We start from the raw sequence: 14,852 nt of genomic DNA on the forward strand, positions 1-14,852 counted from the left end.
GAACTCTTACAGCGCAACAATAAAAGTAAAAATAACCCAACAGAACATGAGCAGACTCTGAGTCAACATTTCTCAAAAAACAAAAGCCCACACGAATGGCCAATGAGCACATGAAAAGATGCTCAGCATCACTCATAATCAGGGAAATGCAAATCAAAACCCAAGCAAGGAGCTATCACTATATGATCATTAGGATGGCTATAGCCAAAATATTAGATATAAATAATGGTGAGGATGTGGACAATTTTAGACCCTCAAACTTTACTGGTGAGACATTAAAATGATGCAGCCACTTTGGAAAACAGGCAGTTCTCAAAAAGTGAAACACAGTTACTATAATGATCAAGAAATTCTCCTAGAGGGGCACCTGGGTGGCTCAGTGGGTTAAAGCCTCTGCCTTTGGCTCAGGTTATGATCTCAGGGTCCTGGGATCGAGTCCCACCTGGGCTCTCTGCTCAGCAGTGAGCCTGCTTCCTCCTCTCTCTCTGCCTGCCTCTCTGCCTACTTGTGATTTCTGTCTGTCAAATAAATACATAAAATCTTAAAAAAAAATTCTCCTAGATATGTATCCGAGAGATCAAAACATGTCTGCCCAAAAGTTGTAGACAATATTTATAGCAACGTTATTCACAATAGCCAAAAGTGGAAACAACCTAAATGTCTACAGACATGGATAAGCAAAATGTGATCTGTACCTAAGTGAAATATTACTCAGCTCTAAAAAGGAAGGAAATTCTGAGACCTGCTGCTACGTGGATTAACACGAACACACGCAAAGTGGAATAAGCCAGACACAGGACACATATTGTATGATTGCATTGTATGCGGTATCTAGAGGAGTCAGATTCACAGGAACGAAGTAAAACGGTGGTTACCAGGGGCTGGGGGAAGGGGAAACAAGTACAGAGTTTCAGCTCGGGAGGATGAAACATTCTGGAGATGGGCAAGGAGGTTGGTCGCAGAATACTGAGAAAACACTTAATGCCACTGAATTGTGCACTCAGAAATGGCTGGAATGGTCAGCTTCAGTGAGGTCTTCGCTGCTATTTGCGCACTGGAAGACTGGAAGGCTGAGTTCCCTCCACGCCGACAGGTACCCACACAGACGCCGGCTGACGACTCAGAGCAAACGAAGCCTGTGCGGTGAAGGTACCCGGGCGCGGGGGCGGGGCTGGAACCGAGAAGGCGGGCCCCACGCCGCCCCGCCGTCGTCATGGAAACGCGCACGCTCCCAGCGCCGACTGCAACTCCCAGCGGCCCCCGCGGCTTCCGGCTGGCAAGATGGTGGCGCGCAGGAGGAAACGTGGGTCGCGGGACCCGGAGCAGGGGATTCCGAGCCCGCCGGGTTACTCAGGTGAGGGGCCGCGGGGTCGGGGCGGTCAGGCTTCCCCGGGAGGCGGCTCGGGCGGCGGCGCTGGCTCGGGGACCCCCGCGCGATTGGGTATGAGGCCTGGTGGCCCGGAAGCCCCCAAGACGCCCTGCTCGCGTCTGGCGGCACTTTTCCGGGACGAGCCCATTTTGGCCACCGCTTCCCTTGGGGAAACCCGTCTCTGTCCACACTCTAACCCCGGACGAGGGAGCCCACCCGCTTCTTATCACCTCTGGCACCCCTCGTCTGGCCCGTATCGCCCCTAACCCGGCTGTGCCTTCCCAACTGGCTCGCCTGCCCCTGCTTTCTGTTCGCCCGGGTGCCGGAATGTGCTTTCCAAAGTCAGATTTAAATCAGATTTTGCCTCACAGCCTGCCTGTATAGCCCCATACCCACTGAATTCCCTCCCGAGGCTTGACAAGTTAGCACCTAAAACGAAAGCCAAACTTACTGACTTGTGTGGCCCCACATGTTCTGCCTCAGCCGCCCTGGAGCGCTCTCTGTTCCTCTGGAGCAACAAGCTCTTTACACCCTCAGGGTTTTTGCACTTGAGGTGCCCTTTTCACACAGCTGTGCCTTATGACTTTGATACTGCTTCCTCAAAGAGGCCCTTCAGATACCCATCTAAAGACCCCCGCCTTGCAACCACCCCCAGTTTCCCCCTTTCTTTCATATTTGATAGGAACTTGTTATGTGCTGCCTTGTTCATTGTCTTGTGCTACTCTTGTGGGAACTTCCTGAGCACAGGTGCTGCAGCGGTATCCCCACGGTGCTCTGAAGGAGGCCGGGAGAAACAGAAAAGAGCCCCTAGCATTACGGGAATGTCAGACATTATCCCCAAATGATTACGCAGATAGAGACTTAGAGACATGGAGAGACATTGTCAAGGCACAGAGCAGGTGGCTCTGACTTGGCATGTAAGGCTCTCAGAGGAAGTAGAGTTAAACCTGAAGAGTGGGTGGAAGGAAGAAGGTTGGTGTTTCAGGTAAAGGAAACATGTGAGCTTGAGTGAGGCCTGGACTTACTGGAGGGATAGAGAGAAGGCAGAGTGGCAGGCCCGCACAGTGGTGGGGGGCAGACTCTGCAAAAGGATGTGAAAGGTGGGCAGGGTCTGGCAAGGCCTCCAGCCGATGTCAGGATTTTGGTGTTGACCTCAAGAGCAGTGGGGTTTGGGCTGCCGTCTCACTGTGCTCCCACCTGTCGTAATTGCCCGTTTACATTCTCTCCCCCACCTGCTTGGGCGTCCCTCCTAGGCAGGTTCTCTGTTCCTTCAGTCTCGCAGCCTGCACAGTACTCCGCACAGGCCTTGCCTAGGGGAAGGGCTCAGTGATGGAACGGACAGACAGATGGCCAGAAAGGGACAGCCTGAGCTTGATGTTCACGCTGTCCCTCCCTGCCCCCATTTCCTGTCCAGCCATCCCGATCAAGTTCTCGGAAAAGCAGCAGGCTTCTCACTACCTCTATGTGAGAGAGCACAGAGTTCGAGAAGGCACCAAGTCTTCCTGGCCTCAGAAGCGGACGCTTTTTGTCCTCAATGTGCCCCCATACTGCACAGAGGTGAGCGGGTGTCGGGGAGGGAACCTCTAGGGCGGGCCAGGAGCTACGGGTAGGGTTGGGTTTCCGCTGGCCTCCTTCCGCTGGTCCTTGCTGGTTAGGTGGAAGCATCCAACTGAAGCCCCAAGGGAGGGGATCTAGAAGGCTGCTGCGTCTGTCTCTTGTGAAAGGAAATAGCTTATTATTATTATTTATTTTTTTTTAAAGATTTTATTTACTCATTTTTTTTTTTAAAGATTTTTTTATTTTTTATTTATTTGACAGACAGAGACCACAAGTAGGCAGGGAGGCAGGCAGAGAGGAGGAAGCAGACTCCCTGCCGAGCAGAGAGCCCGATGCGGGGCTCGATCCCAGGACACTGGGATCATGACCTGAGCTGAAGGCAGAGGCCTCAACCCACTGAGCCACCCAGGTGCCCCTTATTTACTCATTTGACAGAGATCACAAGCAGGCATAGAGGCAGGCAGAGAAAGAGAGAAGGAGGAAGCAGGCTCCCTGCAGAGCAGAGAGCCCGATGTGGGGCTCGATCCCAGGACCCTGGGATCATGACCTGAGCCGAAGGCAGAGGCTTTAACTCACTGAGCCACCCAGGTGCCCCAGAAATGTCTTTTTAAAGATAGATTTATTTTTTTATTTGAGAGAGAGAGAGAGAGAGAAATAGCATGAGCACGCACAAGGTGGGGGGCAGAGGCTGAGAGGGAGAATCTCAAGTAGCCTCCACACCCAGCACAGAGCCAGACACAGGGTTTGATCCCATGACCTGAGCCGAAAGCAAGCATCAGACACTTAACCGATTAAGCCACCCAGGCACCTTGGAAATGATTACTTATTTATTTGCTTATTTATTTTTAATTTTAATTTAATATTATTTTTTTTGGAAATGTTTTTTTAAGCTGTGCTTTGAAAAGTGAAGTTCTGGGGCCCCTGGGTGGCTCAGTCGGTTAAGATCTGCCTCTGGGACTGGTTCCCACATCAGGCTCCCTGCTCAGTAGGGGGCCCTCTTCACCCTTCCCTCTCCCTCTGCCTGCCACTCCCCCTCTTTGTGCTCTCTCTCTCTCTCAAATAAAATCTTTAAAAAATAAAAAAATATAAAGTGCAGTTCTAAGAAGCTCAAAGCTTTTTTTTTTTCTTTTTAAAGATTTTATTTATTTATTGACAGAGAGAAATCACAAGTAGATGGAGAGGCAGGCAGAGAGAGAGAGAGAGGGAAGCAGGCTCCCTGCTGAGCAGAGAGCCCGACGCGGGACTCGATCCCGGGACCCCGAGATCATGACCTGAGCCAAAGGCAGCGGCTTAACCCACTGAGCCACCCAGGCGCCCCAAAGTTCAAAGCTTTTTATTATTTCCCAGAATTCTTTGAATTACATGTTTTCTCTGAATTTAAAAGTGATACATCTCCATAGGTAAAAATAGAAGATACAGGGTGCCTGGGTGGCTCAGTCGTTAAGCGTCTGCCTTCAGCTCAGGTCATGATCCCAGGGTTTTGGGATCGAGCCCCACATCAAGCTCCCTGCTCGGTGGGGAGCCTGCTTCACCCTCTCCCTCTCCCCTGCTTTGTTTCCTCTCTCGCTGTCGAATAAATAAGTATTATTATTATTTTTTTTAAATAGAAGATAAGCTTATCCTCTAAATCTGTCCAGACATTAATGTATTTTCACAAAAATGGTTGTTTTGCTGGGGCGCCTGGGTGCTCAGTGGGTTAAGCCACTGCCTTCGGCTCAGGTCATGATCCCTAGGGTCCTGGGATCAAGTCCCACATCGGGCTCTCTGCTCGGCAGGGAGCCTGCTTCTTCCTCTCTGTCTTTCAGCCTGCCTCTCTGCCTACTTGTGATCTCTGTCAAATAAATAAATAAAATCTTTAAAAAAAAAAAATTTAAAAAAATGGTTGTTTTGCATTACATAAAGTCACAGAACAGAAACTAAGGGTGTTGCTGGGTTTTAGATGAGTTGTTTTTCAAAAAAGGAGTATTAATTTCTAAAGGTATGTTTATTTTAGGGAGAGTGAGTGGGGGCAGGACAGAGGCAGAGGGAGAGAATCCTCAAGATAGGAGCTAATTTCAAAAAACACTTTTCTGCAGTCAGAGAAAAGCAGAAGAGAGGCTGTCATGTTTTACGTTTCCTGAAGCGTGGTGTGTGTGCAGAGAAAGGCCTGGCCACAGGGTATAGCTTGCTGCGTTTCACAGACTGAACAGGCCTGCATACTCAGCCCCCAGAACCAGAACATGACCCGAGCCCAAGAAATCCTTCCACGGCCCTCCCCTCCCAAGGATCACCGCCAGCCTAAGTCCCAAAAACACAGAGTTGACGCCAGGTTTAAATGGCTGCTGCAGGGAGGAAAACTTAGTTGTTTGGCTCCTGAAATCCAGAATCCTCTGCATAACCCCGGAAACATCCACACCTAGTCTCCTGATAGAACCTAATCCTCCTCCAGGGATCGTTCACCCAGAGAAAGGGGCAGCGACGGACGACTGACCTTTCAAAGCGAGAAATCCCTTTCCGGGGACCAAGCAAATAACCTGGGCACATGTTTCAAGCAGTTTCCTGTCATAAAGTCAAAAAGTTTATACCTGAATTCTGTCTCACGCCGTGTCTGGTCCCTCCCATGTCCCATGGCCAGTGGAGGTGTGGGTTTTTCTACTCAACAGTTTTGAACTTGGAAATTCACAGGCTCGCGGGCTTGGGCTGTGGGAGGGCAGGACGGCGACGGTACAGAGGAGGATGTGGCTGGCTCTCGGCTCGTGTGTGTGCCCTGCGGGTGGGCAGACACGGGCTCCGAGACCTTTGGGGGCCCTGGTCCCCTGGCGGTGCCACCCTGGGCGGAGGGAGGCTCCCCGAGGCCCCGCAGCCCCTCATGCTGTGCTTTCTGCGGCAGGAGTGCCTGTCCCGCCTCTTCTCCCCCTGCGGCCCCGTCCAGTCCGTGCAGTTACAGGAGAAGCCAGACCTCGCTGACAGCGCAGAGGAGCCAAAGTCCAAGTTTTTTCACCCCACGCCCGTTCCGGTAAGCGTCCAAGTGCTGCCATCTGCTCACCTGGGGGCGCAGGGGGCGGCCAGGGTGGCACTGGTAGGCCAGTCCCTGCCACATGTGGCCGAGGACGCCGGCCAGTAAGCAGCGCCTCTGCTCCTTTCCCTGGATCTGTCACGTCCTTTAGCTTCTTGTCCGGCTCTCTCCATTGTCCTGGGTGGGGGCTCAGAGACCATCTTGCTCGCTGCCCCGAAGGGCCTCCCGGAGCTCTCCTCCTGCTCCCCAGCCGAAGTCCCTTCTTCCTGAGGCCCCCCGGCCTGGCCTCCTCTCCCCGTCCTGAGCCCACACCTCCCCCTGGCGTGGCGCGGTCTGACCTAGTGCGTGCTCTGTCCGCTCCCAGGACGCGGCGAGCTGGTTTGTGTCACTGTGTCCCTCCCATGACCAGAAGGGAAGTCCCGAGTGTCTCACCTCACCTGGGTTGCTTCTAGCAGGAGTTGGAAAACCAGGAGCGTGGCTGTCCCTCCCCAGGATAACAGAGAACTTTCTGGTTATCTCCCTGGTTCAGGAACATACGAGCATGTGTCCCCTAGCCCAGCGAGGAGTCTGGGAGCCCTGGGAGCCAGTTGCTGGGACGGTGGGACGGGTGCTGGCCTTCTGACACCTCTCCTTCCCCCAGGGCTTCCAGGTGGCCTACGTGGTGTTCCAGAAGGCAGGCGGGGTGTCTGCTGCCTTAGTCCTCAAGGGCCCTTTACTGGCCTCGACAGAGAGTCACCCTGTGAAGAGCGGCATTCACAGTCCGTACCATGGCAGCATCGCGCCCCCACCCCCCTTCCTGGGCCCTGGGTTGGCGGGGGGAGCACTGTGGGCAGTGCCTGCTGTGTCCACGCACCCCCAGAGCAGCAGGGCGGGCGGAGGGGAGGGCCCAGCTTGCTGCCCCTAGAACCTTCCTTGGGCCGCAAGTCTCCATCCTGGTGGCCTGCGTGAGAAGATCCTGCCCGGCTGGGCACTCAGGGCCCTGAGGATTAGGCCTGAGGAGGTCCCGTTTCCCTGCCCCCTTTCTCCTCAGAGTGGATCAGTGGCTACGCAGACTCGGTGCCAGACCCTGAGGCCTTGAGGGCCGAAGTGGACACGTTCATGGAGATGTATGACAAGAGGATAGCTGAGGTGGGGCTTCCATGCGGACAGGATCACAGGTGTTGGGTCGCTCTGGAGGGGGGTGAGGGTTGGCTCCCTGTCCTGGTCACTGTGTAGAGTTCGGGCTCCCTTTTTCCCTGTGAGTCCTGTGTCCCCTACCTGGGTGACTCCTGGTCTGGTCTCTAAGTGGCCTGTGGGAAACAGTGTGAGGGACGAGGAGGCAGTGTCAGTACCGCTGTGCCCCCTGCTCCCCCAATACTTAGCTCCTGGGAGGGAGAGGGCGCAGCAGGTGGCGGTGGGTGCGGGGAGGTGGCAAGAAGGTTCTGGGCGCCGGAGAGAGAGCTTCGAAGGTGGGGGGGGCACCCCAGGCTGCAGGGCGGGTCCCGGGGTCCGCCGGGCACAGCGTCCTCTCCTTGCAGGAGGAGGCCAAGGCCAAGGAGGAGGAAGGGGTTCCGGACGAGGAGGGCTGGGTGAAGGTGACCCGTCGGGGCCGGCGGCCCGTGCTGCCGCGGACGGAGGCGGCCAGCCTGCGGGTGCTGGACAGGGAGAGGCGGAAGCGCGCCCGCAAGGAGCTGCTCAACTTTTACGCCTGGCAGCACCGAGAGACCAAGATGGAGCGTAAGGGAGGGGCCCAGAGTGTCGTGCTTCAGCCCCGTCCGGAGCGCAGGGCTCCCACGGGCGGCACTGGGACGTGGGTGTGGAGTGGCGGCCGGGGGGTGGGGGGGTTCCTGGACACAGGCGTCCCAACGGGCTCTGGAATCAGGGTCCCAACCTGCAGCATCCCCTGCGGCGGTGCCCCTGTTGCTCCCTGTGACAACTGTGGGGGCCCTGGGTTGTTGAGACGCTCGGGACACACCCGGGACGTCAGACCACCCCGAGCAGTTGGCGCTGGAACCTGTCCGGCTGCAGCAGGGGCGGCCGGGTCACAGAGGGCAGATCTTAGGGAGCCGCCGCTGCTGTGTGAGTGTGTGTGCGTGTGACGGTGTGTGTGACAGTGTGTGTGACAGTGTGTGTGAGTGACTACAGGGCGGGCGCCCTCGCACGGAGCGTGTCGACACGAGTGCCCACTCGCCCCTGGCTCACTCCTGCTCCTGATGGCGCGGAGCGTGTGCCGCAGGCCATTCCTTGTTTGCGGGGTGGCTTCCCCGTGGGCAGAGGGTGCTGGCCCTGGCCTTGGCAGGGGGACAGGCTGAGCAGTGGATGGTGACCTGCCACCCAGGCCTGTCACTCTCTTGCCTGTCTTGCTGCTGCTTCCTACTCTGGCGTCTCTCTTTGGACACCGTAGCTCCTGCTCGTCTCTGTAGAACCGCTGACAGCACGTCTACATCGGCTCTCCCTCTGGGCCTACCCCTCTGTATTCCTGACTTGGTCACCTGGTGACCGGAGCCGCCATCCGAATTTTGCAGCGGTCCGAGGCCCAAGTCCCTTTACTCCCTGACGTTCTCCCCAGTCTGGCTGCTGCAGTGGGGAAGGGGAGGACAGGTGCCCCTGGGGGGGCTCCCCGTACCCGCCTGCCTTCACCCCGGATGTGTGTGGGGGGGTGGTAAGGGAGCGGGCATCTTGCTTTCGCTGCGCTCGCTCTTCTGCTGAGTCCTCCCGGAAAGCTCAGGCGTGCGGCCACCCTGGCTCCCGCACCCTGCCCTCGGGGCCTGCAGGCTCATCTCCCTGCAGCGTCTGGACAGTATCAGAGAGGAGGGCGGACGGGGGCAGTCCCCACAGGGTACCCTGACCCTTTTCCCATCCCCTTCCCCAGATCTAGCCCAGTTGCGGAAGAAGTTCGAGGAGGACAAGCAGAGGATCGAGCTGATGCGGGCACAGCGCAAGTTCCGACCCTACTGAGCTGAGCTGGTCCCGGGGCCCCACGGAGAGGGGCAGTGAGCGGTGGCAGCGTGTGGCCAGGGAGGACGGGAAGGCCTGGAACACTCGTCCCAGCCTGCGCAGGCCCAGGCGCTGCCACATCAAACCACCCCCCTCCCCGCCCCCGCCAGATCTGAGCACACAGGGACAGGACCCTCCCCGTGGTTCTGAGGCCGCAGCGGGGGGGTGGGGTGGGGGGGCAGTGCTGGTGAGGCCTGCCTGGCAGAGGGGGGCCCACAGGCCGCAGGGAGCCACCAGCCCAGGCCATGGCTGCTTCCTTCTCCTGGTTTGTCTGTTCCCAGTCTGCCCCGGGCCTTTGGTCTCCCGAGTGTCCACTGTATTCTCCCTTCCCCTCCGTGGAAGAGCCCCCACGCAGACAGGACAGCCTCAGAAGCACACAAGAACGTTTTATTTTTCGTCTGGCTGGGCGGCTACCTGGCTGTTCCTTCCCCTCCCCCGCTACCCACAGACCGCCAGCCACAGAACAGTGCCCCCAGATCCAAACAGGGTCTCCCCCTTGAAGTCACAGATGTTGAAAGAATCTTGCCCCGTGTCCCCCCAAACTCCCCAGGATTCTCCACCTCGTTCAAAACCAGTGAGGCCAGTCCCCACCACACCGCGCTGGCTGGAGGGCCTGGAACTAGGAATCCGGGTGGTGAGTGGTGGGCATCGGGTCTCCAAAGGCCTGGGCCCGGGCTACATACGGTGTGGTATCGTCTCCTTGCTCTGCAGAAAGGCACTGATGATACCAGCCACGGTCTCGGGTTGGTTCAAGTGGACGTAGTGGGAGCCCGGGACTTCGATGTACTGGTACCGCTGGTTGGGGCGGGAATGGTTGGTGAGTGTGGCCCCTCTGCTGTGCTGGGGCCTTCCCAGGGTCTGCTACCTCCCAGGGGTTCCAAAGGGTCCCCCATGGTGAACCACGGGGCAGGGACTGACCCACAGCTCTCCAGTCACATGCTGATTAAGTCAGAGCCTGACTCAGAGTCAGAAAGGCCTGATTTGGAAATGGGGGGGATGTCCGGATTTCTGGGTCATTCTGGCCTGTGAAGTTGTAGAGCTAGGCTAGGGAGGACCCAGGAGTCAAGGGTGACCCTCCCTGGGAGACGGGAGGGCACTGGGGGCGGGCCACACAGGCTCGCCTTCGGTGGTGGTGCTGAGGTCACCCGAGCTGAGCTCATGCCCCCACCTCCTTTAGGATCGATTTCAGCGTGTCTGTCACAAAAGTTATGATGCTCTTGTTGGTGTCATCCTCCCTTCTCACGTTAAAATATCCTTGCATTGCTCTGGAAAGTGAGAGGAAAATCAAGATTCACCCTGGGGACACCTTGTGGTGCCTCCCCCCAGCCCGCTTCCAGGCTGAGCAGAGACTAGCCTAGGCTTGCCTCTGATTTTCCTGCAGTTCGGGGCTCACTGTGGCCAAGGTGCTGCGGGGTTCACCTCGGCAGGGTCATGGGACCCGCCCGCGGCCAGGGCCTCTGCATGGCGCAGCCCGGAGGGGACGGGCCGAGTCTCTGCTCGCTCTCCACGTCTTTCCCGAGATTTTGCGCATTTCACCTGTATACTTAAGAGTTCTGTACCTGTGACTACAGTCGATTGGAGGACACTGTCATCGTCTCAGAAAACCCCAAACCGGAGCCTCTAGTTCTCACCCAGCTCCTGGGTTTACACCAACACTGACCGCAGAGACTCTGCGCTCCGCACTGGTGTGTGGGTCGAACCACAGAACGCATGGTCTCGGGACTGGCTTCTTTCACTTTCTGTCCTGTTCTCCTGAGTCATCTGTGTAGCTTACACCAGTTTGTTCCCTTCTGGCTGAAATGTAGCCCCCCGCGTGGACATGCCGCATTCGGCCTGTCTGCTGGTGGTCACCTGGGTGGCCTCCGCTTCTGGGCTGTTGTGATGAGCACCGCTCTGGACGGTCCCGCACGAGCTGCCATGTGGACCTAGGTCGGGCCTGTAGATCCCTGTGGTAACTCAGTGGCTCCAGAAACTGCCAGACTGTTCCAAGTGACTGTGCCGCTTTACAGCCCAACAGTGGGAAACTCTGGTTTCTCCACATCCTTGCTAGTGCCTGTCCCCTGCCATGTAGGGTCCTGCCGTCCCCAGGTGTGGGGGGTTGCAGCGTATCTCACTGGGGTTTGGATCTGCAACTCCAGTCCGTGCTTCCTAGACCCCTGTGCTCAGCACCAGAGACACACATGTCCCTAGAAGTCACAGCTGTGGCCACAGGCAGTGGCTTGGGGACTGCAGCTGGCAGGTGGGGGCAGTTGGAAGGCCGGGGAGCAGCAAAGGGCCAGGGGACCTGGCAGGGGACAGTCGGCCGGTGTCTGCCCGGCCTTGCAAGAGGGGCAGCTGGCTCAGCTCCTGGCCCTGCTGCCTGTGCCCTCCATGCCCTGGTGCCAGGGGCAGCCCGGCCTCAAGCAGAAGAACCCAGAACCTCACACGAGGGAGACCTGGGGGTTCCTGGCAGCCGAGGGTCTTTGGAGGCACGAGGCTCGCGCTTACTTGATGAGCAGGACGTGGGCCCGCAGCTGCTTGGTGAAGTTCACAAACTGCTCCCTGCTGACGAAATCCATGCAATGCACCGGCTGCGAGGGGACAGACCACGGTGAGTTTGCTATAAAAGGCAATAGGTGTTGCTGCCGGTGTGAGGCCTCTGTCCTGGGGTGGAGGGGGGCTTGTGGGGCCACTGTGGCCATGGACCCCGGGACCAGGTCCAGCTTCCAACCACATCACCCCCAAAGGCCTCTAACCTGCAGGCCAGAGGCTTGATTCCTCCCTTAATCTGTTCTCCCTCTTCCTGGGCTCACGGCTGTCCCTCCAGACACTGTGCAGGTCCCTTTACATCCTGCTGTGGTTGTATAGCTAAATGCTAGGAAGTGACCTGGGTGGCTTCTGGGTCTAGATTAAGGACGAGACATGAGCCCTCGTCCTGAACTTCCTTCCCCCACCTGCAGGCTGCCCTGCAGCGTGGCCCAGGCAGCCCAGGCTCCAGACTCCACCACGAGCAGCCTTCCGACCTGCACCGACCGTCCTCGTCTGCTTAAGCCACTGTGCAGAGTGAGGATGCCTTGACACTCCCACAGCCCCGCTGGCCTCCATCAGGGCCAGGGCCACCCTGTTTTAGGACCACGTAGCCACCACACGTGGCTACCAAGTGCTTGATATGGGGCTAGTCCAAGTGGTGCTGTGGGGGAAACTGCACAGTGGATGTCGAAGACTTAACAGAAAGAATGCCAGATGCCTCACATTTTTATACTGGTTACATCTTGAATATATGCAGTTAAAAATAATAAATTTGGGGTGCTTGGGTGGCTCAATCATTAAACATCTGCCTTTGGCTTGGGGGGGGTCCCTACTCAGTGGGGAGCCTGCTTCTCCCAACGCTGCCCCTGCTTGTGTTCCCTCTCTTGCTCGCTCTCTGTCAAATAAATGAAATCTTAAAAAAAAAAATTTTTTTTTAAAGTATTAAGTTTGGGGGCATCTGGGTGGCTCAATGGGTTAAGCCTCTGCCTTCAGCTCAGGTCATGATCTCAGGGTCCTGGGATGGAGCCCCGGCGTTGGCGTTGGCATTGGCATTGGCATCGGGATCTCTGCTCAGCAGGGGGCCTGCTTCCTCCTCTCTGCCTACTTGTGATCTCTAGTCAAATAAAATCTTAAAAAAAAAAAGAATACTCTCATCTTTAAAAAAAAAAAAATACTAAGTTTGATTTCCTCTATTTCTTTTTACTCTCGTAACATGGCTACTACAGGGGCGCCTGGGTGGCTCAGTGGGTTAAAGCCTCTGCCTTCAGCTCAGGTCATGATCCCAGGGTCTGGGATGGAGCCCCACATCCGGCGCTCTGCTCTTTGGGGAACCTGCTTCCTCCAATCTCTCTCTCTCTGGCCTGCTTCTCTGCCTACTTGTGATCTCTGTCAAATAAATAAATAAAATCTTTAAAAAAAAACAAAAACAAAAACATGGCTGCTACAAGATGTAGATCTGCACGTGACTCACGTTCTACCAGACGGGGCTGGAGCCCCAGAACTCCAGGTGGGTTGGGAGAAGCTTGATAAATGTGTGTGGAGTGGATTAATTCAGGGAAGCTCCCATGAGGACTGACTTGTGCTCAACACTCCTCCACCATTGTGATAAATCTAAAATTCTTATGAAACACACGTGTATACACACACACCTGGTCACAGCCTCCAGAGCACACTGCCCTTGATCTGCCCTGACCTCCTCCCGGCCATTTCCTGCTCCTTGGGCGAAAATGATCGGGGGTGCTTTTCCAGAAATAGACCTTTCCAGATCACCCACAAGGCCCAATGAATGAAGATCTACCGAAAACCCAGACACACTTTCACGTTAGCTCCTGCTGGCAGGGTGCCCAGCTTAAGGAAGAGCGGGGAGCTGGTTCATGCCTGCACAGGGGCTCCCCTGACCGGTGTCAACACGCACACTGAAACAGGCCTCTACGGAGGATCACAAAGGCGCAAGTCGCACAAGGGTGAACAGGAGATGGCGCCAGGACTGGGCTCACGAGTCTGCCCCCTCCCCCAGCCTGTGCTCCTCTGGCCAGGGCAGGGGGGGGGGGTTGTTTCAGGCTTGGGGGCCCCATCAGGGGCCCAAGGCAGAGACTGAGGGATGTGACCCCTACTCTGGTCTCCAGATATGAAAATGTAAGTCGGGTTTTGCAGCACTTTCCTCTCAGGCCACACAGTTTGAGGACATCTCTCCAAGAAAGCCGTTAAGAACAAAGGCTGCTGGGTACGCGCTGCCTCTTTTGTCTTTGCTTCTACCCCCCCCCCCCCAACCTGCTTTCCCTAGCCCACTTTCAGTCCCTGGTCTATGTTCTTCTTCTGCACGTCTAGTGTAACTTACAGTAAAGTCCCTCGATCTGCGTGGCAGCTCGTGATGGCCTTTCACCAATACATGCTCCGTGCCACCCAGCTCGAAGCCTTGACCACCAGCAGCCGCAGGCTCCCTCCCAGGGTAATCTCCGAGGACACCACTATTCAGACCGCTAGCCCCATAGATCAATTTGCCTCTTTTTGAACTTTGGGTTAAGTGGAATCATGCAGAGTGCTCTCTGTTTCTGGTTTCTTTTGGTCTGTAGGTATGTTTGTTTTTTTCCCCTGTGCGGTGCTCCAGTGTATGAATACATAACGATGTACGCATTCTGTCGTTGGAGCACATGTGGGGGACTTTCCGGCTTGGGACTATTATGAACGAAGCTGCTACAAATGTCCTCGTACACGTCTTCTGTGCACACGGCACACATATTTGCTAGGTACACAACTAGGAGTGGAAGAACTGGCTCACAGGATCTGACTGTGTTTTGCTTAAGCAGTTTCTGCCAAACCATTTTCCAAAGTGTTTGTGTCAATTATGCTTCCTCCTGCAGGACATCAGAGTTCTGGTCTATGTCCCCATAAGACTTGGTGTTGTCAGGTCTTTCAATTCTGACACCAATTTCTACCTGTCTGGTGGAGGTGGGAGGTGTATTTCATTGACTGCCCTAATTTCTGATGATAATGATCACCTTTCATGGGCTGACTGGGCACTTGGATAGCCTCTTTCATGAAGTGCCTGTTAAAATCTTTTGCCTGTTTTTAGAAATGAGAGTGTTATATTTTATCTTATTGATTTGTAGGAGCTCTTTACATATGCTGGATAGGACTCCTTTAGCAGGCCTATGCCTTTAAGTATCTTCTTTAAGTCTGTGGCTGGACTCTTCTCTCTCTTAATTTGTCTTTTGATGAACAGAAATTCTAAATTTTAATTAAGCTCTATTTATCAATATTTTCACTGATTCATGTGTGTGTTCTATTTTAAAATATATTGTCAGGCACCTGGGTGGCTCAGTGGGTTAAGCCTCTGCCTTCGGCTCAGGTCATGATCTCAGGGTCTTGGAATCGAATCCCGCATCTGGCTCTCTGCTCGGCAGTGAGCCTGCTTCCTCCTCTCTCTCTCTCTCTGCCTGCCTCTCT

General features: G+C 55.6%; 2 protein-coding genes across 7 annotated transcripts in view; one reads left to right on the forward strand and one right to left on the reverse strand.

Annotated features, from left to right (window-relative positions):
* Nucleotides 1-1,232: 1,232 nt before the first annotated feature.
* On the forward strand, nt 1,233-11,302 carry RRP7A (ribosomal RNA processing 7 homolog A). 2 transcript variants are annotated; one of them, XR_006607795.1, is made up of 8 exons: nt 1,233-1,354; nt 2,784-2,926; nt 5,796-5,921; nt 6,562-6,679; nt 6,952-7,049; nt 7,439-7,637; nt 8,773-9,714; nt 10,075-11,302. XR_006607795.1 is itself a non-coding variant. In XM_004771199.3 (7 exons), exons 1-7 carry the CDS (start codon nt 1,282-1,284, stop codon nt 8,856-8,858), a joined length of 843 nt encoding a protein of 280 aa, XP_004771256.1. In that variant the 5' UTR covers nt 1,233-1,281; the 3' UTR covers nt 8,859-11,302. The 2 variants fall into 2 exon arrangements, 1 of the variants encoding a protein (XP_004771256.1); XM_004771199.3 differs by having other exon boundaries at nt 8,773-11,302.
* SERHL2 (serine hydrolase like 2) overlaps nt 9,268-14,852 on the reverse strand; it is a 29,945-nt gene continuing 24,360 nt past the window's right edge. For 2 of the 5 annotated variants that reach the window (XM_045083763.1, XM_045083765.1), the window contains 2 exons: nt 11,385-11,467; nt 9,268-9,692 (listed from right to left, as the gene is read on the reverse strand). In XM_045083763.1, the coding sequence (XP_044939698.1) occupies nt 9,573-9,692; nt 11,385-11,467 (203 nt within the window). In that variant the 3' untranslated portion in view covers nt 9,268-9,572. Of the gene's footprint in view, nt 11,468-14,852 lie in introns of all 5 variants that reach the window. The other 3 variants (XM_045083760.1, XM_045083764.1, XM_045083762.1) reach the window with 2 other exon arrangements.

This window comes from Mustela putorius, unplaced genomic scaffold, assembly GCF_011764305.1.
Source record: "Mustela putorius furo isolate JIRA1106 unplaced genomic scaffold, ASM1176430v1.1 tig00000738_pilon_pilon_pilon, whole genome shotgun sequence".
Lineage (NCBI taxonomy): Eukaryota > Metazoa > Chordata > Mammalia > Carnivora > Mustelidae > Mustela > Mustela putorius.

What these genes read in the sequence shown, in the direction of transcription:
- RRP7A (XM_004771199.3), top strand. Translation starts at nt 1,282, where the DNA reads ATGGTGGCGCGCAGGAGGAAACGTGGGTCGCGGGACCCGGAGCAGGGG. An exon ending in GAGCCCGCCGGGTTACTCAG is followed by an intron (nt 1,355 to 2,783) that starts GTGAGGGGCCGC and finishes TTTCCTGTCCAG; the next exon opens with CCATCCCGATCAAGTTCTCG. An exon ending in CCGAGAGACCAAGATGGAGC is followed by an intron (nt 7,638 to 8,772) that starts GTAAGGGAGGGG and finishes CCCCTTCCCCAG; the next exon opens with ATCTAGCCCAGTTGCGGAAG.